Genomic DNA, 23,562 nt, shown 5'->3' with positions numbered 1-23,562 from the left:
AGTTGCACATGGCTTATGCCAACAGCTAACAACACAATGGAAATACTGTTAATAATGGGGGACGGGGGAGAGAATGGGACTTGGCTATGTTATTTAAAATGCAATAGATGCATTTCCAAAGACACAACTTAATGAAAACTGATAATATATAATATTAGCAACCCAAGTCCAAGATCTCTCCCCACAAAAATACTTTTCTATGTATTCAGCAATAAATAAATACAAAATACAATAATAATTCCTATTTCATCAAGAAATTCTAGATCACAGACAAAAATAAGAATCGGCTTTCTTGAGACCAAGGATGATTAATGTACGTGGACTGTCTTTCTTTCTAATATCACATATTTATTCAGGCAAAGAAACTATGGGCATTTATTGGGCAAATGAAATTTTTATTCACTTTTTAAAGCTAAGAAGATAGCTTCTTCCAGCTAGAAATATGTATCATATCTTAAGATTTTCAGCAGCAGTCTAAATCCCAGAACAAAATTATTTTACATTGGGTTGATATTAACATTCACATTCTTATTTGTTTAGTATTTATAGACTTGAAACATTTACTAATACTCTGCAGAGGGCATTTCCTTTAATGTTATAGTTTGATTTTTGTTACCGTGTTTCCCCGAAAATAAGACAGGGCCTTATTTTCTTTTGCCCCATGAAATATGGCCTTGGGCTTATTATAGGGGGAGGGCTTATTGTTTTGGGGTTGCCGGGCAGCTGCTCCCTTGCAAACTGGCTCCCGAAGAGCCGGACACAGCCTCAGGGGCGAAGCAGCCATGAGGTGACCACGCTCACGAGCAGCTGCCCGGCAAACCCCCTCTCCAGCCGGTCAGAGCGCCATTCACTGACCTAGGGGCTATTCATAAGGCGCCAAGGTACGTGGCGCTCTGCCTGCTCCCGCGGCTTGGCACTGCCCGGCTGGAGTGGGGGGTTGCATGAGCGCCTGTTCCACCCCCACTGCACTCCGAGCATAACTTCTTCTCCGGCTTCCGAACTCCAAAACTCGGCTGCAGAGTCTTCCAGCAGTGGCCGCTCTAGGAGTGCGCTCTATGGTTGTGGGCTGGCTGCTGGGAGACTCTCTGTCTGGAAGACTCTATCTGGCAGCCGGCCCACAACCGTAGAGTGCACTCCTAGAGTGGCCGCTGCTGGAAGACTCGGCAGCCGAGTTTTGGAGTTTGAAAGCCGAAGAAGAAGTCATGCTCGGAGCGCAGCGGGGATGGAACAGGCACTCACGCAACCCCCCTCTCCAGCCGGACAGAGCTCCATGGACTGATCTAGGGGGTATCCCAAATTTGCCAAGCCACGGGAGCTGGGGAGCGAGCAGAGCGCCACGTGCTTTGGCGCCTTAGGAATACCCCCTAGGTCAGTGAATGCTCCTCTGCCCGGCTGGAGAGGGGATTTGCCGGGCGACTGTTTGTGAGCATGGTCACCTCATGGCTGCTTCGCCCAGAGGCTGTGCCGGCTCTTCGGGAGCCCGCTTGCAAGAGAGCAGCCGCCCGGCAACTCCCCCCTCCAGCCAGGCAGAATGCTACTCCCCAACCTAGCGGTATCCCGAAGGCGCCAAGGAACGTGAGCGCCTTCCCTCCCCGGCTCCCACGGCTTGGTGCCTTCGGGATACCGCTAGGTCGGCGAGTGATGCTCTGCCTGGGCGGAGGGGGGGGTGTTGTCCAGGGGGCTTATTTTCGGGGATGGGATTATATTTTTGCCCACGTGAAAAATGTGGCAAGGTGTTAGTTTCAGGACAGTTTGTATTTTCGGGGAAACGGTACTTGCCCATAAGCACATATATTTCTGAATGGGGAGAAAACAAATTAAAATGAATAACAAGGATTTTTTTCCTTAAGGAACACTGGTCTTATAAATGCTGCTGCATTAACTTGCTATGGAACTGCTCCAACATACCTTTAAAGGTTAACATTCAAAGCTTTATATTTCATATTAAATCATGCTAAGTATTGTTAAAGTTAAAGATCCACTTCCTACAAATGTAACTGCTGCTAGCGTTCATATCCATTCCTACTCTTGCTGGAAATCTATATGCTCACTTTATTGCAATGCATGATTTAGGTTAATGCTGAAAGAAAAATGAATCCTCTACAATAACAATATGCTGCGAAGAAAAGCATCCATCCTTTAGTGGGTACTCAGATGTTGAGAAACAGATCCTTACGCAGATATCAGAAAATGTAGCCTAAATCATTGCATTTCATTTATCGTAATCATAAAAAGTACCATTTGAACAATGAAAACATCAAAGATAAGTAATATTGCTGAAATTCATATTTTGCATTCTTCTCTTTTCTAAGTACATTAGGATGTGACATAGACAAATACTTCAGGGAGAAAGCTTCTAAAAAAATAAATAATTTTATGGCCCTGTCTGCAATTAGAAGTAACTACTTTGGTGACACTAGATTGAGTATCAAATACATGTAAATCTCTCCTTGGACAATTAAAATGTCATGATTTGATACCTATTTAAGTAATGTATTGCAATAGGTATCTATAGAGTCCCACAGATTTTCACTTATAAGTTAATTAAGGATTAATTAAGATGAGGGGTCTCCATGAGTTATGACCATAATTCTGGGCTCAGTTACATACGTTGAAGACTACCTGTACAAGTTTAAGATTTTAAATCTTTTTTTGGAATAAACAGCAAAAGGGTGATCAGTACTTTTGATTTTGGAAAGTTAAAAAAGTGATAGAAATTAAGTTTTCAAGGAAAGAAATGCCCTTTTCTATTTTTGTGGTGGTATTTTTTTTCACCACAAGTGGAGAGGAGAAGAGAGGAGACAAAAGAAGAGAGGAAAGCAGCCAAAGTCTAAAACAAGAACCCTCAAAATATCAACAGATATACAAGGGTCTCTTAGGATGCTCCAAGTTAACAATTGTCAAGTTTTTCTATTGATGTATGAAATTCAGCCTATATATGAATTGAAGTGACTTTCAAGGGAAAAAGAATGTTAAATTATAAATTCACAAATTTCTCAAGAGGCAATATTGTCTACTAAAGACGCTTCTGTTCCACTCACACTAATAAATTGAGAAAGAGATATGGATATCTTTAATACCTACCAAACTATTTATTCATGCAATTCTAAGTATACAGTATGCTCCAGAGGTGTTTATCTTTTTAATTAATCAAATATTGATCTCATAAAAAGTAATATCAATATTTACAATTTGTAGCAGACTTTTTTTAGCTCTACAATAGGATTAATTGCATAATAAAATATATGCAAAAAATAAGCATCTTTTAACTATAATTTTTGATCTTAAACCTTTTTACCCATATCTTTAAACAAGACAAAAACTTTATAAAATTTGCTGTAAATGCTTGCTATTTCAATTAACATGAGACATTTCAATTTAGAAACACAGCGGAAACATTTGGAAATCTTTATACCCAAAGAGGTGAGTGAGAGACAACAAACCTCTTATCTGAATTGAACTGTCCTCTCTGTGCTGTCAGAAACCACACACAGAGATCCCTTGCTGAGATCGTTTGTGTAAAAAATGGCATGAGGGTCAAGACAATTAATTTACCTTTCATCTTGATGCAGAACTCCCCCATTAAATTTTCCAGCTCTCCTTCAATGGCACACATGTTCTGTGTAGGAAAACAGAAGACTAATATCAGATCAACTATTCCAAATGAACTATATAAAGGTACCTTAAAAACACATTGAACTGTGTTCATTACCACTAATTATAGTGTCGTGATTTCTGAAGTAGGCCTTGGTTGAGTTTACAATAATAGTTAACGGGTGGAAAAAAATCAGTGCTCCCTTGGAAATCATGCCTTCTTGGCTACCCAGGGATCAAAATCCAATAGTTTCTTCCAGATCATTGAGTTTTATTAAAATGAATCATATAAGCAACCATTTTTTCTACCCATAGGTTCAAATATTCTAGCAGGACATTTGGAAAACTATATGAACAGTTGCTTTCAATTGTAAAATACCCAATGAAATACAAACACAGGCACTCTTTATACTTAGGACTAAGCATTTGCATTAAGTACCACATCAAAGTGCTGTTCATTTTGGTATTCATGTTATATTATAAATTATTATACTTACATCACATATTATAAAACATTTAACTTTACTAAGTAAACATGTATTCCTAGATATATGGTCAATTCTACACCAAAATTTAAGAAACTGATATTAATCAAAATTACTAAAATAGTCATGCTTGAAGAAGAGGCAAATCCTATCTAATATCTGCTGGAATGTTAATATTCCACTCCGAGTGAATCAAATGTCCTTAAATCCTTCATTCTTGAAGGGGACCTTCGCTTTACAAACTATTAATTGCAGTGACTTCAACACAATGTTTCAGATTTGATTTGAAAATGGTGCACTGGCCTACAGCTTTTAAAACTATAGTGCCTTTTCCTGAAATTCTGTAGCATCTCAAACTGTAGAAGCATTTTTCTAGAAAATAGATATAGTGGCTTTAATGAATTCCAAATCGATCCTGTTAGGTTCCTAGTGGGTGTGTCAAATTTTTCAACTTTCAATTTCCAAACATTAGGGCTACTCAAAAGATGTGACATGCCTTGGGGATTGTAAAGCTATTTTGGTTACTTTAATAGAATTTAGATGTGCTTGTTAAGTAACTGCATAAATATCATAACTTTTTAACATTTTGTTTCATTCCTACAATCTTGCTTAAGTTTGCTCTAAAGCACTTTTTTGGGAATCAAACCTCATGTGCTAAACAGGCTATTTTTTATGGCAAAATACACAATGCTGCATAAATTTAATAATTTTCACTGTAAATACTTTTTTTTTTTAAAAAATCCATAATCTATTTTTTTTCACAACAATTGAAACAAAATTTCAATCTAGAAAGCCTAAAGAAAACGTAGATCATTTTATACCTCAGTATATTCTTTATAGGTTTTATTGATTTCTGATAAACTCTCTCGAGCTGCCTTGCTAGCAGGGGACAACCCATAGGCTTGCTTCATTTTGCTGGCACCATCACGAAGCCGCCTTTGGATACAGTAGGCTTCAAAGAGTTCATCTACCTGATAGGAAGAAAAACAGCAAAACTGAGAGGTTGGAGGGAAAAAAAACAATCGAAACCAATCGAAAGATGTATGAATTATTCAGGTGAAAATATAGTAATTCATAGGGGAAAATGGGCAAACAATTTCAGTGCTAGTGGTGTCTTTGTATGGAAAATAATTATCTGCGTAAAGGACATCATTCTCTTGTCTCACAACTATTTTTCAAAATTTAATATCTCAGTTTTCCCAATGAATAATGGGGAATAATGAACAATTATTATGCTGAGCCATTTAAATTTTATGCAAACATTTTTCATTAAGGTTTCTTTCAACACTAATAATACCTGCATTTAATAATTTCTTATAATTTGATTTAATTTTCAGAATAAGTAAACGACAGCAGCAACATGCTACTGTAGTATACAAAAACGTTTGCTTAAGAAGAAAAGGAGAATATTACATTCTTGCCAATATAAGATCTCCTACTGAGCAAAAATTGGAAATCAAAGCCCAAATGTTTTTTTTCCTACCAGATAAATTATTACAGATTAATTTTATGATTATTTCCTTGGAACAGAGGCCCACTATGCTTAGTGAAGCTAACTTCCAGACAAGAAATAAAAGGAAATATGGTCCCAAGAACTACTCATAGAATTGTTCTGCCATTTAAATAGCAAAACAACCCTTTTGTTCCTTCTATGTAGGTACAATAGGAGCCGAGGTGGCGCAGTGGTTAAATGCAGCACTGCAGGCTATTTCAGCTAACTGCAGTTCTGCAGTTTGGCTGTTCAAATCTCACCGGCTTAGGGTTGACTCAGCCTTCCATCCTTCTGAGGTGGGTAAAATGAGGACCCGGATTGTTGGGGGCAATATGTTGACTCTGTAAACTGCTTAGAGAGGGCTAAAAGCCCTATGAAGCGGTATATAAGTCTAACTGCTATTGCTATTGCTACAATATATTTCTTGCAAGACCAAATCACACAATTATCATTTCCTACAGTACATTATGTACGACACTTTGGTATAAATAGAAAACATTTCCATTCACAGGAAGCTAGAGGCTTGATTTTTATTGATTCCCCATTGTACTCTAACCTTTTTCTATTTTTCTAATGATTAGAAGACTTTCTGAAACATTGTAGTAGGATACTGCACGAAGATATGCAATGAGTGAAAAATATGTAGTATCTTTAATATGCATGGGAATAGTTTCCAGGAACAACAAAAAATAACGGAATGCAAGAGACTTAACAGATTTTACATACCAGACAGACCCAAACAAAGCACTATAAAAAATGAATATAGGAGGTCCTTGACCTATGACTAGTCGCTTAGTGTCCTTTTGAAGTTACAATGGAGCCATCCTGGTGTTACCTATGACTGATTCAAAGTTATGATGGTCATATATGAACTTTGGGCACTAGCAGCTCAGATATGTTAGCCTGAAACAATTCAGATCCAGCAGTAGGATATATTTATTGAAAAAGGTGTAGATTCCTGTAAGCTACAGATGCCTATAAATAAACTCTTTGTAATTACCAAAACTATTATTTATTGGTTTAGTATGGCAACTGAAGATCAAAATACCTGACCATAAAAATTGTCATGTTATAGTCTTTACTTCTATTAACAAGACTGCTGTACATGTACCACAAAATGGTACATATTTTTTTCCTTGTCAGCTTGAGCAGATCTACCACAAACCCACCAGTGACATTCAAAAGCTGTCATGGCCACATTTCCTTCCTTTACTTCCCTTTCAAAACTTAAATTTAGGACCCAGCTTTCACCAGAATGCGCACTGCTTGTCATAGTGATAAAAGTTGTGCAACTTTCCTTGAAATGTTTTCAATTACAATCGCTTGTGTTTTCTTCTAAAAGCCTTGCTTCACATAAAGTTCTCCACGTTTGTTACCATGGGTTACAGAACAACAAGCTAACATACCTAAGCAATTTGGATGTGGATTTAGTTCTGTAGCAACTCAGTCTTATGTAAAACGTTGAAATCACTTTGTTCTGAGTGGGAGGGACTCAAACACAAAGTACCCACTCATGAGCTTGCTAGCAGGAAACATGCTATTTTGGATTTATTTTCTTGATGAATATTTGATTTATGAGCATGAAATAAATAACAGGGTTATGTTTTGAATGTCCCATAAAAGAAGGTTGCATTTTTTTAAAAAAATCCACAAGATAATTCTATACTGTTTGACATCTACTATTATAGAAAAAAGGAAACATAATTCAAGTGCCTCATGCAGCAGCCTTACAGCTAATTTCATTTCAGTTACATGCACCATTTTCAAAATACAAATGGCAGCAATAGAGACTCATGTCCTAAAATATGGCCTTCAGCAATAGGCACTCAGCATGACTGAATAAAGTGCTTTGTTGCACTTAGTGGTGTGAAATATTTTATTGTACAAATGAAAGAGAAGTAACAACTCTCTGAACGTGCCTATGTGATTCCATGCATATTATGTATCATGCAAATATTATGTATCGTGCAAATATATAGACAGGGAAATAATGAATTATTAATAGGGGATGACCCTATAGGGGTATTTTAAACATTCTGGCAATTGGATGACAATTAAGAGCTCTGTTGAAAGACAAGGTTTTTGTCAAAAATGAAATGTTCCATCTAGAAATGTATTTATCCTTCAGGCAGGAAAAGATAAGGCTGTTAATAGTACATTAATTCTGTTATCTCACCTCATTTCCTCTTGTTTCAGGTCAGTTTGAAACAGACTTGCTATGAGAACACCTTGGGGAACATGGCAAATTCCCTTATAGGCTGTACAAGAGTCTTCTGCTAATTTACATAAGCTTACTTGCAAGCCTTAATCTATGTTTATCTAAAGAACTGCTTTGTGAGATGGTTTCTCTAGACTCCCAGATACAGCATTGCTAGACAGGCTTTTTTTGAAGAACAAAGTTGGAAACAGAATGAAAGGAAGTTAATTACCTTACTGATATGAAACTCAAGCTTTCTCATATATCTTTCAATTGCTTTCATTTGCTGAAAAATAAAATAATCAAAATAAGAACAGATATCTGAATTTAGCTGAATCAATGCATACTTCTCTCTATGTCTAATATTCTCATATAAGACCAGGTTGATATTCAAAAGTAATTCAATACTTCCTTGAAAATGAGAAGCTTCAGGTCTATCTATCTGGGCAAGGAAGACACCAGAATTAAAGTGCTTTTAATTTCATTCTAAATTTACGAAATAATCACGAATGGTTTTGGACAAAACAGGGTTTCCCAGTTCCATTAGATGTATCTCAAGTTACTGTATAAAAGGGTTTCAAATCACATACTGTACTCAATCAATATTTTATGCACTTACTGAGATGTCCCTATAATCACCTTAGACAAGAATCTTCAAATCACTATTTGTAATTGATTTTGTGGACTGAAAGTGGTGTTTGCCAAGTAAATGAAGGAAAAATGATAGGATTTTTTACTTTATGAGTTCTCTAACTAATGAGATGCCATGCTGCAGCCTTCTCCAGCTTTTAATATATATCGGGACTACAACATCCACAATTTCCAATTAGAAGGAAGATTTTTTTCTGCTACCACACATAACTGAGATTATTTGTCTATTGAAGTATAGTAATTACAAAATACTTACCTTGTCAAGTTCATACAGCACCCCCTGAAATGAATGAAATGAATATATTACTAAAAATAAGATACTCTTTCAATGAAGATGTGATAGTTTTAAACAGTGTCCTAACAAATTGAACCAAAATGAAAACAACTGTAATAAATATCATTTTTAAAATTGCATTTTTTTCAGACAGTTCAGGGTGAGAAGAAATAGGGGAACATAAATTCAGTTGTAAATTTTCCAGAAAATGTTTACATGCAGAGGCATAGGCAAAAAGATAAAATGGTTTCCTGACATTGTTGTAATCATTTATATAGAGTGGCCCACACAGATTTAATATACAAAAATGCAACCATAATTGTCTATTTTGAGAAAAGTGGTTACAATAACTTTGAAGTACTGTACTGAGTTTTTACAAATGAATTAACTCTATTTCCTCCCATATCTTCTTCTCTCTTTGCAAAAGTTATTATTATACAAAAATAATGATATATATTGTTCACTGCACTAAATGTTGGAATAGTATGATATAGATCTAAGGGGAAACATATTTGTGAAAACAAAGATCTGGTATATCAACATCATGTGGTAATATAGGTATATTATAATCAAATGCCTGAAGTGGCAGAATATGTATTGTATTTGTTTAAAACATAATGAGCCCTTAGTTTCATATGCAGCATCCCAACATTAAAATCCAATTCTTAATTTCCTTGTTTAGCACATTGTTTTCTACTATTTTGAATCTTTAGACAAGCATACCAGCCGCGAATTTCTTTTCATGTCCTTCAATTGACTACTTAATTTATCCAGTTTTGTTTGATGAACTTCTAAATATTCACTGTAAAGAGAATACAAAATTGAAACATCAGCAATGTTATATTCCCATATAAATCTAAATAAATAAAATGTAACTTTTTAAAGACTTAAGCATTATTTCTTTATAGAGTAAATATTTGGCTGAAATAGATACTTTTACTCATAAATATAGTTCATCTGTGGAAAAAGACAGGAAAGTCAAATTTTGCAGATGTGATTTATAAAATATAAATAAAAATTACTCATATACATAAAACTTTCTCACTTATGTTCAGTGTCCTTAGAGGACCACAGAAAACTGCAATAATCTCTCGCATCAGAATCACACTTCAGTTTGCTTAACAAACATATTATTTGAGACAGGTTCTCTCATTCTTACAATGTTTTAGTATATTGCAATAATTGCAGCAGGCATGGAAGGGAGACTAGAAAAAAGGTGCATTTATAAAGGCCAAATCACAATGGACATGCCATTCTTTTTAGTTTTCAAACACAATTGACAAAGCCCTACATAACTCTACTCTCGCCCAATTCCTAAAGTAAGTTGACCAACAATTAATTAATATCACTGGGCTGAAATATACCACTGTATATTTCCTCATTTTTGTTACAAACCATGCTAAATGCAAGACATCAGCATAGCATGCCATATCCCCCCAGAGTTAAATACAGAATCATTTGGGCATCAGCTGAAATAACAAAAGGTAGAGATTCTTGCAGCTATTATGCACTAAAACCGAAAGATAAGAGGCATCTGTTGGACTGAAACTATCCAGATGACTAAATACCTACGGATTGTGCAAATCAATCTTTAGGCTATCAACAAACTAGGTACTTTTGCTGGTTGGAAACTGATTAGCTATCTTTGACATCAGTAGATAAGTTCTTGTTTATCACACAGAACTTTTTTTCCCCTTTTTGAGCAATACATCCAGCAGTAATAAAAGCTCTTACTCCAATCCATTCTTCAAGGCCTTGTAAACTTCCTCCATTCTTTCAGGCTGCGGCTCCTTAGTTGAGCTGTTACTTTTGTGCCCCAAATGGTGTGCTTTCTTCACTTTGGCTTGGGGTTTTTTGAGTGCAGGAGAATTCTCAATAAAGGAATTACATCTGCAATGAAAAGGGAAAGCGTTTTTTCTTGGAAACAAATACATTACATGTGGAAAATACATGTGGAATATTTTAATATTTTCTAAGCAGCATTTCCTAATGTTTCCAAGGAAAAAACATAATGTTGCCTGTCAGAGAAGTAAAAGGTGATTGGTTATGAAGCCATCATGGCAATTGGCTAGTCAGCATCTGATATTTAGCTTGCTAATAAGTTCAGTGCTTTTATCATTCCATTTATTCATTTACTTAAATCTGCACTATGACCTATTGCAAAGATTTAGTGGAAGTAACAACAAATTAAAATACACCATACATATTCAATAAAACGAAGAAGCTTGATGAACAGCTATTTGCTTGCTCACAACAGTAAGTGGCATCATGGTCTTTAGTACCCATTAGCCATTTTAACTCATTTTCAGGCAAAATGTAAATTATTACAAAACAAAAACGTGATCTCAATGAGCTAAGCAACTTTGAATTTGCTTAGCCTGTTTGAATTAAAGTGGTGCAGAGAAATTCCCTGGCAGCTTCAGCCAGCATCAAATTAATCCTTGCTGCAAAATGCAGCCCTAAGAAAACAAAGATTTGTAATACTGCCATCAAAAAAGCAAAAGAGTTTTAGTATTAATAACTTAAAAAGCACAGTACATGAAACATAGAATTAGAGGTAAACCCTTTCTAAAAACAATATATATATATATTAAATATATATATTATATATATATATGTGTATGTATGTATGTATGTATGTATGTATGTATGTATGTATGTATGTATGTATATGTGTATATATGTATATGTGTGTGTGTGTGTATATTTATTTATTTTATTTATTTATTTATCTATCTATTTATCTATCTATTATTTATTTATCTATTTATTTATTTATCAGCACAAATATAACACACACATATATATATAATATTTTACAACCCCCGGTATGCCCAAATATGGGAGAAAGATCACTACTTCCATTCTCTGTCCTTCGGCTTGTCACAAGAGACCATCCAGGCAGAAACCCAATATTTTTACTGTTGCCTTTTTGTTATATTGTTGTATTTGTGCTGATAAATAAATAAAGGGAGACTAGTATAGATCTATTTCAAGCTATTTAGCTCTCATCAGCTAGCCATACCCTTAGTGGAAATACAGCACAGGCTCGATTCCCGCTAAGGGTATGGCTAGCTGATGAGAGCTAAATAGCTTGAAATAGATCTATACTAGTCTCCCTTTATTTATTTATCAGCACAAATACAACATATATATATATATATATATATATATATATATATATATATATATATATATGTATGTATGTATGTATGTATGTATGTATGTATGTATGTATGTATGTATGTGTATATATATATATATATATATGTATGTATGTATGTATGTGTGTATATATATATATATATATATATATATATATATATATATATATATATATATATATATATATATATATTCTGAGGTTTTCGCGGGTGTTAGTATGTAGGTCTCTAGTTGTTCGGGTTTTCTCCCGCGTAGAATTGGAGATGTCTTGGCGACGTTTCGACGAAGTCTCATTCGTCATCTTCAGGCTGCTTCAGACTACTTCAGGTTTGGAAACACCAAACCTGAAGTAGTCTGAAGCAGCCTGAAGATGACGAATGAGACTTTGTCGAAACGTCGCCAAGACATCTCCAATTCTACGCGGGAGAAAACCCGAACAACTAGAGACCTACATACATACATACATACATACATACATACATACATACATACATATATATATACACACATATACATATATATATACACATACATATACACATATACACATATACACATATACATATATATATGTCCTTCAAAAGACAGGGCCAGCTGTAGGTTTGAAAATTATTTAAGCAGATATCTTTGCAAAGGGGTGGACTGTAACAGGCTGCAGTCATGTTTTTCAATCTAATCATCATATACTTCCCTAATGCATATGTACAATTGTACCGAGCATTGTGGGAGATCTAATATGCTCAGTATTAAATAATGACATTTAATATGAAGATCTATTCAGATTAATGCAATCACCCAGCCTTATGAAATATTGCTCTAAATGGTTACCTGGACTTATCTAGGTGGAACTAGGTATAAAAAGAATCAAAATATTTAACAAAGCAAATAGTCTGACTCAGCCTTATATTTTTATCTTTCAACTGATTGTGGAGGATGGGAAAGCCCTCCTTTCCATTCCATCCTATAGAGCTGATGGAAGTTTACTGGAGTAAAAGAGGAGATCAGGTCATGTAGAACCTTTGACAAAGCTTGTCTAGTAGTTGCTTAAATGGCTATTTTAATCACAAACAGTGTCAGATTTATTACAGAGGCAGAGATACGCCCTGAAATGAGAACAGATCTCCAGAGCTAAAGTGATTGAGATATATGAGTTTTCCTTCAGTTTACAGCTTGACTTTGAAGGTGATACTTGCCTGGATCGTCTTTCTTGAAGACCACTGAAACCAGCAAAGGATTGGCTTCTAATGATCCCATTAGGGCCTCCTGGAGAGAATGAGTGAGATCCTACTGACATGATTTCCGGGGATCGTGAAGGTATTTCTGAAAGACACAAGAGTAAGAATGTCAGCCAAAATGTAAGGTACAAGTGGGTTTAAATCAAGTCCTAACAACCTCTAAGAATAAAAATAAATGATATAATATTCATGCAATTTAATAATAATTAGTAGGGCTTGATACTGTATTCAAGTCTCTGAATGTTGACAATATAGTACAGTATATGCACACTATCATAGTCTATTTCAGCCTGGAGCCAAAAAAATGTGTTTGTATTGATAGGTGAAAATATATCATTTTATTTCTGTGGATTAACAAGTTCAGTTGTTCAATAGCATTTGTATCAATGGCATATCCAATACACTGCTAGAATCAAAGCTCATATAGTATTAGACTAAGAAACCATAAAGTAGAAATTCAAATTTGACAGATTGTTTTGCTTAAGAATCTTTACTTCCATTAAAAATAAAGCAAACTACCCTAAAGGAAATTAGGGCAAAACATTTGCTTTAGTGCTAAATTGAGAACCTTATTGTGAGCCGCCCAGAGTCCCTATGGGAGTGGGCGGCATACAAATTCTAATAAACTTGAAACTTATGGAATTATGCAACAGGAATTCTTGTCCACAGATATTAAGAAAGCAGAATCTTTTTTCTTTTTTAGAAACTCATAACGATGACATTAAAATTAAATATTGACTTTCAGTAATTATTTACATGCTCACTTGTAAGAAATAATCACAGTAAGTACCGTATATACTCAAGTATAAGCCGAGTTTTTCAGCCCACTTTTTGGGCTGAAAAAAGCCGCCTCGGCTTATACTCGAGTCAGTGAAAAATTTGCCCGAAATGGAGGAGAAAAAGGGGCGGGGCCATGCCGCTGGGTGACGCTCGTGAATGGCCCGGCGCCCCTGTGAGTTTCCCCTCCCTCTGTGTCAGTTTGCCGCGCAGCACGCACCGCACCATCCCCCCTCCTCACGTTCTAATGTAATGCAGGGCTGTCTTACGATTCCCCTTCCTCCCCCTCCTGCCGCTCTGCAACGATGTCCCACCTCCTCCTTGTTATGGCAAGCAGCCACATAACGATGTCCCAGAGCTAGTTTACTGTTTTTCTTTGAAATAAATATTCAAAAGCATTATTGGTATCTATTTTTATTTTTGAAATTTACCGGTAGCTGCTGCATTTCCCACCCTAGGCTTATACTCGAGTCAATAACTTTTCCAGTTTTTTGTGGTAAAATTAGGTGCCTCGGCTTATATTCGGGCCGGCCTATACTCGAGTATATACGGTATATATAGGACTGTGACATTAGCAAACTATAAAACATTTTAACCTCTTGAAAGTGCTGAGAAAGGAACCTTAGATAGTTGCCGACGGGAAAAAAATCCAGAGAGAATTTACAAAAGTTAAAAGAACATTATAGATTTCCAAAACAACAATTGATAACCAACTCCTATTTAATACAAAATTTATATCAATCTCATGAACAAAATCAGACAAGAACTCTTTCCATGCAATATATCTACACTTCTAAACAGAGGCTTTGAAAGAAAAAGAAAGCCACTCCTTAGTCCTGGAAAGAAGACAGAGGCATCCATGCAATCAAAGCCAAACCCTTCTTTCATGTACATCTCAGGCATGAAGAAAAGGGCCGAGCTTTGCTCATGCCTGCCATTTTGACAACTGAGACGGAATTCTAATGATTCCCATATTACTAACAATTGTTGTTAATGACAGGGATCCTGTCCTAATTGGCTCTGCCTGGAGTAGAAGATGATAGTATTTTAATCATAAAAAAAAATGGGAGAAATATCCTTATGATGATTCTGCTACTCTGGGGCTCCTAAAAACAATCTAGAGGGCTATGTTTGTGTCAGAGCAATATGAAAGATGCTACATAGATCACCACCTACCTGTTTCTGCACAAGGGGTGGCATATGGATAATTCTTCAATTAACAGCAGAGATGTAATGGGATTTTATACATAGAAAATAAAATCTTGAAGTACTTAATGTGTACAGTACCTGTACTGAATATATATTTCCTTGGGCAAATTCAGATTGATTGGGCATAAAAATTAGAACTGGAACCTTGTAGAGACCTGCTGTTATCATTCAAACCATATTCATTTAGAGATGAATGAATGCAGAATTTTAAAAGAAACTGCAAAACTTTGGTTTCTTAGTATTTCACACTATTTTGGTTGTACTCTTAAAATAAGCTCATAAAAGTTGTCCTGAATTCAAAGGATTTAAAGAATTTAAAGACATCAAGGACAAGCTTGATTACTGTGGTGACAGTTCTAAAATTCCAATGCAACTTTTATGACAGTAGCAGCATTTTAAAATGAAATTATATAAGATATCTCTCAAAGATGTTCCTAGGACAGCTGAAAGTGGGTTTTTTTGAGATTGTCAACATTACTTCTACAATTTATACAGCAGATAAAGCCATATAAATGTATATCCATACTACCATATACTATAAATCCATTAGTCATGTTATAATCCAAATTTCCAATTTACTTTTGATCTTAAAATAGACCAAAATGGGTAACTTTTGGAACTATCCTATTTGTAAGACGTATGGATTCCTATATCTATTCAATTTGAACTACCAACAGATTCCGAATATAAATTTATTTAGGGTCACAGTATGCCACATTAACAGTTACTGAGCTGTTGCCTAGCTTAGATGAGCAGCATTCTCTTAAATGTTTACTGTAAATGGATTTGTTAAGAAAAAAAGATCTTAGAAACTTTGTCAGCTTGTAGAAGTTCAATGGCAAGAACTTTCTACAGCACATAAAACAGAAGGATAATCAGGAAAGGTTGTTAGTCATGAAGAGCTAAATTGCATATGGTAAGCTGCTTCACAGTCAAAAGCCTCTTCCTGTCAAAATAAAATAAAACAATGCCAACATCATGCGTTCCATCATGTTCCTGTTAAAGTACATAACGAACAAGAGGCTCATGGTTGTTATAAAATGGATATCTGCCAAATTGAAGAGAGATGTTTGCAAGATAATGTGTGAAAAATCAGGAGAATAATTTATGTTCAGAAAAAGAAAGAAATTTAATAAAAATTATTAAAAATAATTAAAAAACCTAAAAAAGGCAAAAGAATACATATGTACATTTGCATACATATAATGTAACCTCTAATGTTATATCTCATCTATGTCCATCTCTCTCTCTCTCTCTCTCTCTCACTCTCTCAGATGCTGAGCTTGTCAATCAGAAAGGTGAGCAGTTCGAATTCCTAGCGCCACAAAATGGAGTCATCTCCCATTACTTGTCCCAGCTTCTGCCAACCTAGCAGTTAGAAGGCACATAAAAATGCAAGTAGAAAAATAGGGACCACTTTGGTGGGAAGGTAATAGTATTCCCTGCGCCTTTGGCGTTTAGTCATGCCAGCTAACGGAGACGTCTTCGGACAGCGCTGGCTTTTCGGCTTTGAAACGGAGATGAGCACCGCCCCCTAGAGTCGGGAATGACTAGCACATACACTATATTGCCAAAAGTATTCGCTCACCCATCCAAATAATCAGAACCAGGTGTTCCAATCACTTCCATGGCCACAGGTGTATAAAATCAAGTACCTAGGCATGCAGACTGTTTTTACAAACATTTGTGAAAGGATGGGTCGCTCTCAGGAGCTCCGTGAATTCCAGTGTGGAACTGTGATAGGATGCCACCTGTGCAACAAATCCAGTCGTGAAATTTCCTCGCTCCTAAATATTCCACAATCAACTGTCAGCTGTATTATAAGAATATGGAAGTGTTTGGGAACGACAGCAACTCAGCCATGAAGTGGTAGACCACGTAAACTCGTCCAACATCAGTGTGTGACCTCACAAATGCGCTTCTGGAAGAATGGTCAAAAATCCCCATAAACACACTCCTAAACCTTGTGGACAGCCTTCCCAGAAGAGTTGAAGCTGTTATAGCTGCAAAGGATGGACCGACATCATATTGAACCCTATGGATTAGGAATGGGATGTCACTTACCGTAAGTTCATATGCGAGTGAAGGCAGATGAGTGAATACTTTTGGCAATATAGTGTATGTGCAAGGGGAACCTTTACCTTATCTTTACACATACTGTACACACACACACACTTAAGTGTTTATTTTTTATTTTTTCTTAGTCATTATATTAAATCTTATTTTTTGAATTTTCAAGATGTTAAAGTAGCAAATAGACTGAGACATTAGTTATCAACAGGGTAATAATGGCATTCCACCTGTGGAAAACTCCTGGCATTTCACTAGACATACCGTTACTGGTGCAGCCTCTAAGCCAGTGGTGGAGAACCTATGGCATGTGTGCCAGAGGTGTCACACAGAGCCCTTTCTGTGGGCATGCATGCCGTCGCCACAGCTCTGTTTCGGGACTCTGTTGTACATGCATGTGCGCCTCCCAACGGCCAGTTGGTCTTCGGATTTCTGCTGCGCATGTGCAGGGTGCTGGCCTGTATGCCCCTGCGCCTTGCAGTTTGGGCGGGGTGTGGGTGCCTGAGCAGGGCATACGGGTGTATCCGCCTACACCTTGCAATTTGGGTGTGCATGCACACTTTGGGCACTCAGTGCCTAAAAGGCTCCCCATCACTGCTCTAAGCTGATTATCTGTAATGGTTGGTTGAACTTCTTCATTTTTGCTAACCCCAGTCCAGGAAGCTCTTGTGGAATTTCATTTCTTAAAAACGTCTCAGTAAACTAAGGTGCATCCCAGGAACCGCACTCAGAGAGAAGCCATAGAGGGAAAATCCAATCTAGTATCGTTGTTATCTCTATATTCTAGGGATATACGGTATTCCTCTATATCAGACTGCCATATTGTGGGAAACTCCAAAATAACTCTGCTGGAAATTAGATCCATAAGATGCTTAATGTGGACCAAATAAGTTGATACTGCCACTAAGTCTTGATCTAATGATGATCAAGATATGATGTTAATATTCTGTCCCTCATATTATATTCTCCCTGCTCCAAACGAAAAATATATTTGTAAACAGGGGTAGATGTCAGGCCATGCTGATGTGGAATAAGTCCATGGTAGTCATGGAAACCATGAAATCCCAAACCACTCCTGACCGTAAACCCAAACATGGAGGTGGACTGTTTCTAGCAGGGAGAATCACTCACCAACAGTAACCCCAGCTTTATATGGAAGTAACAATAATCAAATTGAACATAAATGACCAAAATCAGGAACAATTCAATTTTAAAAAAATAGCACATAATAAATACATTTTGTTAAAAAAATCATTCTATCCACTATTATGCAGGAGTAGCAATGAATCTGGATGCATCTTTAAGTTGCTGATGGAATCATTTCAGACTGATTACAACTTTACCCAGACCACATTGTACATCAACTTCCACATTACCTTCAAGTTCTCAACCATAACATCTATTAAAATCAGTTCCACAAGAATAGAAGCATTCATGTTGATATAACACCGTATCTTATATGGACATGTGCAGAATACAGAATTGAGTACAAAAATCAGAAATACCAGGAAAGGGTTCACTACTATAATTAATTAATATCACCATTTTTCATTTGCACTGGATATTCCAATATATATGGCTGTTTAATTTCCTTCTGATGAATTTTTTATGGCTGTAGTTGATCCTGTTTTGGTATGAATATGAAGCTCCCTGAAATAATCACATGCATTCATTCTTAATTCTTTGTTATTTCTACACTAGTGCATCTATTTAATGAAGACTCTGAATAAAAAGATTTAATTCTATTTCTTCCCTTGGAAGGTTTAAAGGTAACAAATTGAAGAGGCTGAACTGTTCTGTCCTATCAATTATGCTGATGTCTATATTCTTTGATTATGGCTAATTAGTAGAATTACAACTGTAAAAGTCAAAGCAATAAAATTCTTCTGAAGGATTTGAAGAACTGAAAATATTACATACACTAAAATTTGCTTAGTAGAAATGAATATTCTTTTACAGCTTAGCAAAGAAATTCCTAGCCTTAGGGTCCCATACATTCCCATCTATACCATGTAGCACAACGATGATCAGAAATTGCAGTAAGTTGTAAATTCAACATCTAAGTTACTAAGAAACCCTTGATTATTATAATTATGATAGAATTGCACCAAATTCAATCTAACTACATTTAAATAAACCTCCTTTGAGATATTCAGATAAATGCATGGAGAATTAAAACTGCACAAGAACTGAAGCCGTCCCATCCCAGCCGCCAATCATGTTGCTGAAGAGAATATGTACACCTGTTTGCCTTTTTTCTGCCCAGTTTGCCCCCATACAATCTGGTAAATGACTAAAGAGGGTTCAATAATTGCTCTAATCCTAGAATCCCTTATGGACAAAAACATTAGTGATTGCGGAGAAGTAAATTTCACACGTACAACAGGATGTTTGAGCAACTGGCTAATTCAAGTGAAGCAATTAGGAAAAATACCTCTAAATGCACACTGACATCTTTTCAGAGCTTTGATTCAGATGGGTCATATGACACAATTTCTATGAGAACTGGACTAGGTTCACAAAATATCCTTATTATAAAGGCCCCCAAGAATTCTAAAACTGCAAAGATGTAATAAACAATTCCAGAAAAGTCAACCGAGTGACATTGTACATGCTTGGAAAAAAAGAGGAGGAGGAGAATATTGGTCGCTCTGAATTATAGATCTCTTTCCCTCTCTCTCTCAAGACACACACACTTACTCAGACACACATACTTACCATTTGCTGAAGGCAAAAATCCCTTCAAGAAATTTTTATACTGAATACTTTTTTGAAAGAGAAGCAACATAACTAATATCATAGACATGTTGTTATGCAAATTACCAAATCAGTGTTCTTTTCAATAAATGTTTAAATAGTAGTAGAAGGTCTTAGAGAAGATCATCTTTTGAATTTTTCCACTACAGCCTCTTATGTATTAGGAATGTTCTCAATCTTGCTTTACAGCAACCCTGAGTTTCTATAACTTAAGTATATGGCTTCCAAGATTACTTTAACAACTGCACAAATTCAAAATGATTTGAAATTAAAAAAAAAATATCTAGAGGGAAGTAATGTTTGCTTTTCTCTATTAGGATTAATACTACATAACTAGAAATAAAGTTATTGCTGGAAGCTAGCACAATTTGTCATTTATCTTTCAATTTGATTAGTAGTATTTAATAAGATAATACTGGCATCCTTGGATAAAGATAGAAATCTGACTCCCGTTGACCAGACTTTCTTTCTAGTTCTCCTGTTTGCTACCCCATCCAGGAAAAACAATCTATCCAAATTACTATGACTGATCTCTGGTACACACAATACATCTTCAGCACAACCTTACTGTATAGATGACGGAGGATGCCCGTGCATAAATCTGAAAATAAAAAGTGTTCGCTGAAACTGATTGTATATTAGATCTGAAAGTCAAGCTAAAGAAAATCTTTTGAAATTTCTCTACGTCAAACCTAAAAAGGCGATCCCAAAAGATGAGATTTATGCTTTTTTCTTTGGACTGGGTGCTCCTCAGAGGTGGTAGTTAGCCGGTTTGAACCCATTTGCGTGAACCGATAACGGAAATTTGGCCTGGATAACCGAAATGGTACTAACTACTGGCTGGCCACGCCCCTGAACTGCCCGCCCACCTGCCCGAAACTCGCTCACTCGCCCCACCCATCCCATTTGTTGCCTTTGCTTCACCACACAGCCCAGCTACATGCCTCGCCAGTAGCCTCCATGCTTCGCATGCTCTGCTCAGCCGGGGCCATTGAAGGAGGGGAAATGGGGCGACGTGTGCAACTAGTGAAAAGAGGGTGGGGCGGCATGTAGGAGGAGGAGGAGGCATGCAGACGGATTAGGCCATGCCTGGGCAGAAAATAGGTAGGTAGGTAGAAATTCATTTTTTCCCTACCTTTTTCTGTGGTCGTGGCTTGGTGGGGGTCATGTGACTGAGTAGGTGTGGCCATGAGTGACATCAAGTTGGCTATGCCCACTCAATCAGATGACCCCCCTACCTAGTCACGCCCACAGACCCAGTAATAAATAAATTTGAATCCCACCATTGGTGCCAGCTAGATTCTACCTTGTTCTCTATATCGCCAATGAAGCTGCTGGTAAGATCATCTCAAAGTCTGGAATTCTCTTTCTCTTTCTATCTTGAACTTGGAGAAATAGCGAAGACCTTGAATTGTAGTTACTTGACTGGAAGAACATAAGTAAGATTTAATTAAAGAAAGATGAAAGTATTTCAGGAAGCCCTCAATTTTATAACTGTAGATATACCAGTATTAAAGGCCTTGCACTTTCCTGAAAGACTACATTCCTAACAAAGAGATAACCCTGATCTGCAATTGTTCTTTACTGAATACGTTTACTACATTTTTAAAGGAAATATTTTAACAATCTGGTGGGCTAAATATACCTTCTTCTAGAAATCACAATTAGCCATTTTTATTCATGCCAAAGTCATATTATAATAATTGTACATAAAATTGCCTTTAAGTATGTATGAAAATTTCAACTGATCCAAAATGCAACCACCAACTCTTTGATCATGTAAAATAAGTAAACACATCCAATTTTGTACATTTTTGCAGTATGCATATGTCCTTTTAAGGATTAGCTTAAGGCTACCAGTTGCTTAAGACCAGGAGAAATCAGCTTGTTGAGGCAAATCAATCTGCTTTCTATAACATTATAATGAAGAAATATAGCAATGGCAGGCACTGAGGGAATGCATGTGGGTTACCGTAGTAACTTGCATTCAAGAAGACAACTGCTACCTATGAAGCATGCAAATATAGTGAGTAATAAGTGTATTATTGCTGGAAAGGGATCGTTCAATGAATTTGTCTACTATATTTGTTTATGTAAGAACATGCTATTGGCAATTCGCCCAGGTACGCCTGGTGCGCCAGTTGCGACCCTACCTGAATCGGGAGGCACTCACAACAGTCACTCGGGCCCTCGTGACCTCTAGGCTGGAATACTGCAATGTGCTCTACATGGGGCTGCCCTTGAAGAGCATCCGGCGTCTTCAGCTAGTGCAGAACGCAGCCGCGCGAGCGATAGTGGGTGCACCGCGGTTCACCCACATTACACCTATCCTCCGCGAGCTGCGCTGGCTACCTGTCGACTTCCGGATGCGCTTCAAGGTGCTGTTAATCACCCATAAAGCCCTACATGGTAGTGGATCTGGATACTTGAGAGACCGCCTTCTGCCAATTACCTCCCTGCGACCAATAAGATCACACAGATTGGGCCTCCTCCGTATTCCATCGGCCAGCCAGTGTCGGCTGGCAACTACAAGGAGGAGGGCCTTCTCAGTAGTCGCCCCGACCCTTTGGAACGAACTCCCCGTGGAGATTCGTACCCTCACCACCGTCCAGGCCTTCCGCGCAGCCTTGAAGAACTGGCTAGCCCGTCAGGCCTGGGGATGAAGATAGTTGCCCCCCCCGAATGATGAATGCATGTTGGTTACTGTTTTTATTATATGTGTCTTTGTTATTGTCTGTATCTCCCCTTCCCCGATTTTATGTGAGCCGCCCTGAGTCCCCTCAGGGAAAAGGGCGGCCTACAAATCTCAATAAAATCACAAATAAATCACAAATCACAATTAAGAAACACGATATTTATCAAACAAGCGGAAATATTTTGATCTTAAAAGTTTGTTTCTAAAAACTATGCAGCATATATCATAGTTCTTTGTTACGATGAAATTCTGACATTCCACAATGTCAAGGAGTACCAGCTTCAAGTCTTAGTACTTATTTTACCTTTAATATTGTAAATGATCTTGTGAATATTACTACTATGTTACATTTTGGAATCCTGTAAATCATTTCTTAACAAGAATTTCTTTCACATAGATACTGAAGAAAAATTAATATGGAAACAATAGGTGAGAATTAACCGTGATGCAGAAAACAGGTGCAAACATGAAGGGGGTGGAAATCTCAGGAAGAATACTGCACTGTAAGTGCTAAAGCATGTGAATTTAGCAGATTTAGCATCACTGCATGTGTAAAACAAAGCTGATTAACATACAATTTAAATAGGGGAAAAAGCCAGTGTGTGCTTGTATCAGCAACTGATAAGAGGACAGAATCATTTTAAAATGTGGCACATTTGTCTCATTATCCTAGAAATAAAATGCATGGGAATATCTGCTTCGCAACTACCGTTGTTCCTTCACCTTCACAAAAGAAAGGTTTGGATGGTGGTGTTCAACATGGATGGGTTGAGAGATACTCTCTTTCTGAGGGGACATACTACCTTTTCTTCCAAGGCAAAAGGTATTGCTTCCTTCCTGAAAAGGTGTTTTATCACACCTGAAATACAATGTTCACACCTACCAACTACCCCAAAACACCAGGAAGCTCAGGGATCCAGCTTCAGATGGCCAAAGTCATGCTTGAATTGAACTGAATACT

At 36.9% G+C, this 23,562-nt stretch overlaps 1 protein-coding gene across 2 annotated transcripts in view; it reads right to left on the bottom strand.

Moving 5' to 3' along the window:
• RIPOR2 (RHO family interacting cell polarization regulator 2) overlaps window positions 1-23,562 on the bottom strand; it is a 78,409-nt gene that overhangs the window by 27,225 nt on the left and 27,622 nt on the right. For both annotated transcript variants that reach the window (XM_087707364.1, XM_087707365.1), the window contains exons 2-8: window positions 13,052-13,178; window positions 10,428-10,583; window positions 9,417-9,495; window positions 8,676-8,699; window positions 8,001-8,054; window positions 4,901-5,050; window positions 3,556-3,619 (exon numbers count right to left, since the gene is read on the bottom strand). In XM_087707364.1, coding sequence (XP_087563490.1) covers window positions 3,556-3,619; window positions 4,901-5,050; window positions 8,001-8,054; window positions 8,676-8,699; window positions 9,417-9,495; window positions 10,428-10,583; window positions 13,052-13,178 — 654 coding nt within the window. The remainder of the gene's footprint in view (window positions 1-3,555; window positions 3,620-4,900; window positions 5,051-8,000; window positions 8,055-8,675; window positions 8,700-9,416; window positions 9,496-10,427; window positions 10,584-13,051; window positions 13,179-23,562) is intronic.

Source organism: Thamnophis sirtalis, unplaced genomic scaffold, assembly GCF_051295495.1.
Source record: "Thamnophis sirtalis isolate CommonGarterSnake01/CBP01778 unplaced genomic scaffold, rThaSir2_p1.2 scaffold_2, whole genome shotgun sequence".
NCBI classification, from domain to species: Eukaryota; Metazoa; Chordata; class Lepidosauria; order Squamata; family Natricidae; genus Thamnophis; species Thamnophis sirtalis.
The sequence above is the reverse complement of the archived record's forward strand: the minus strand, read 5'-3'. Positions and strand labels throughout refer to the sequence as shown.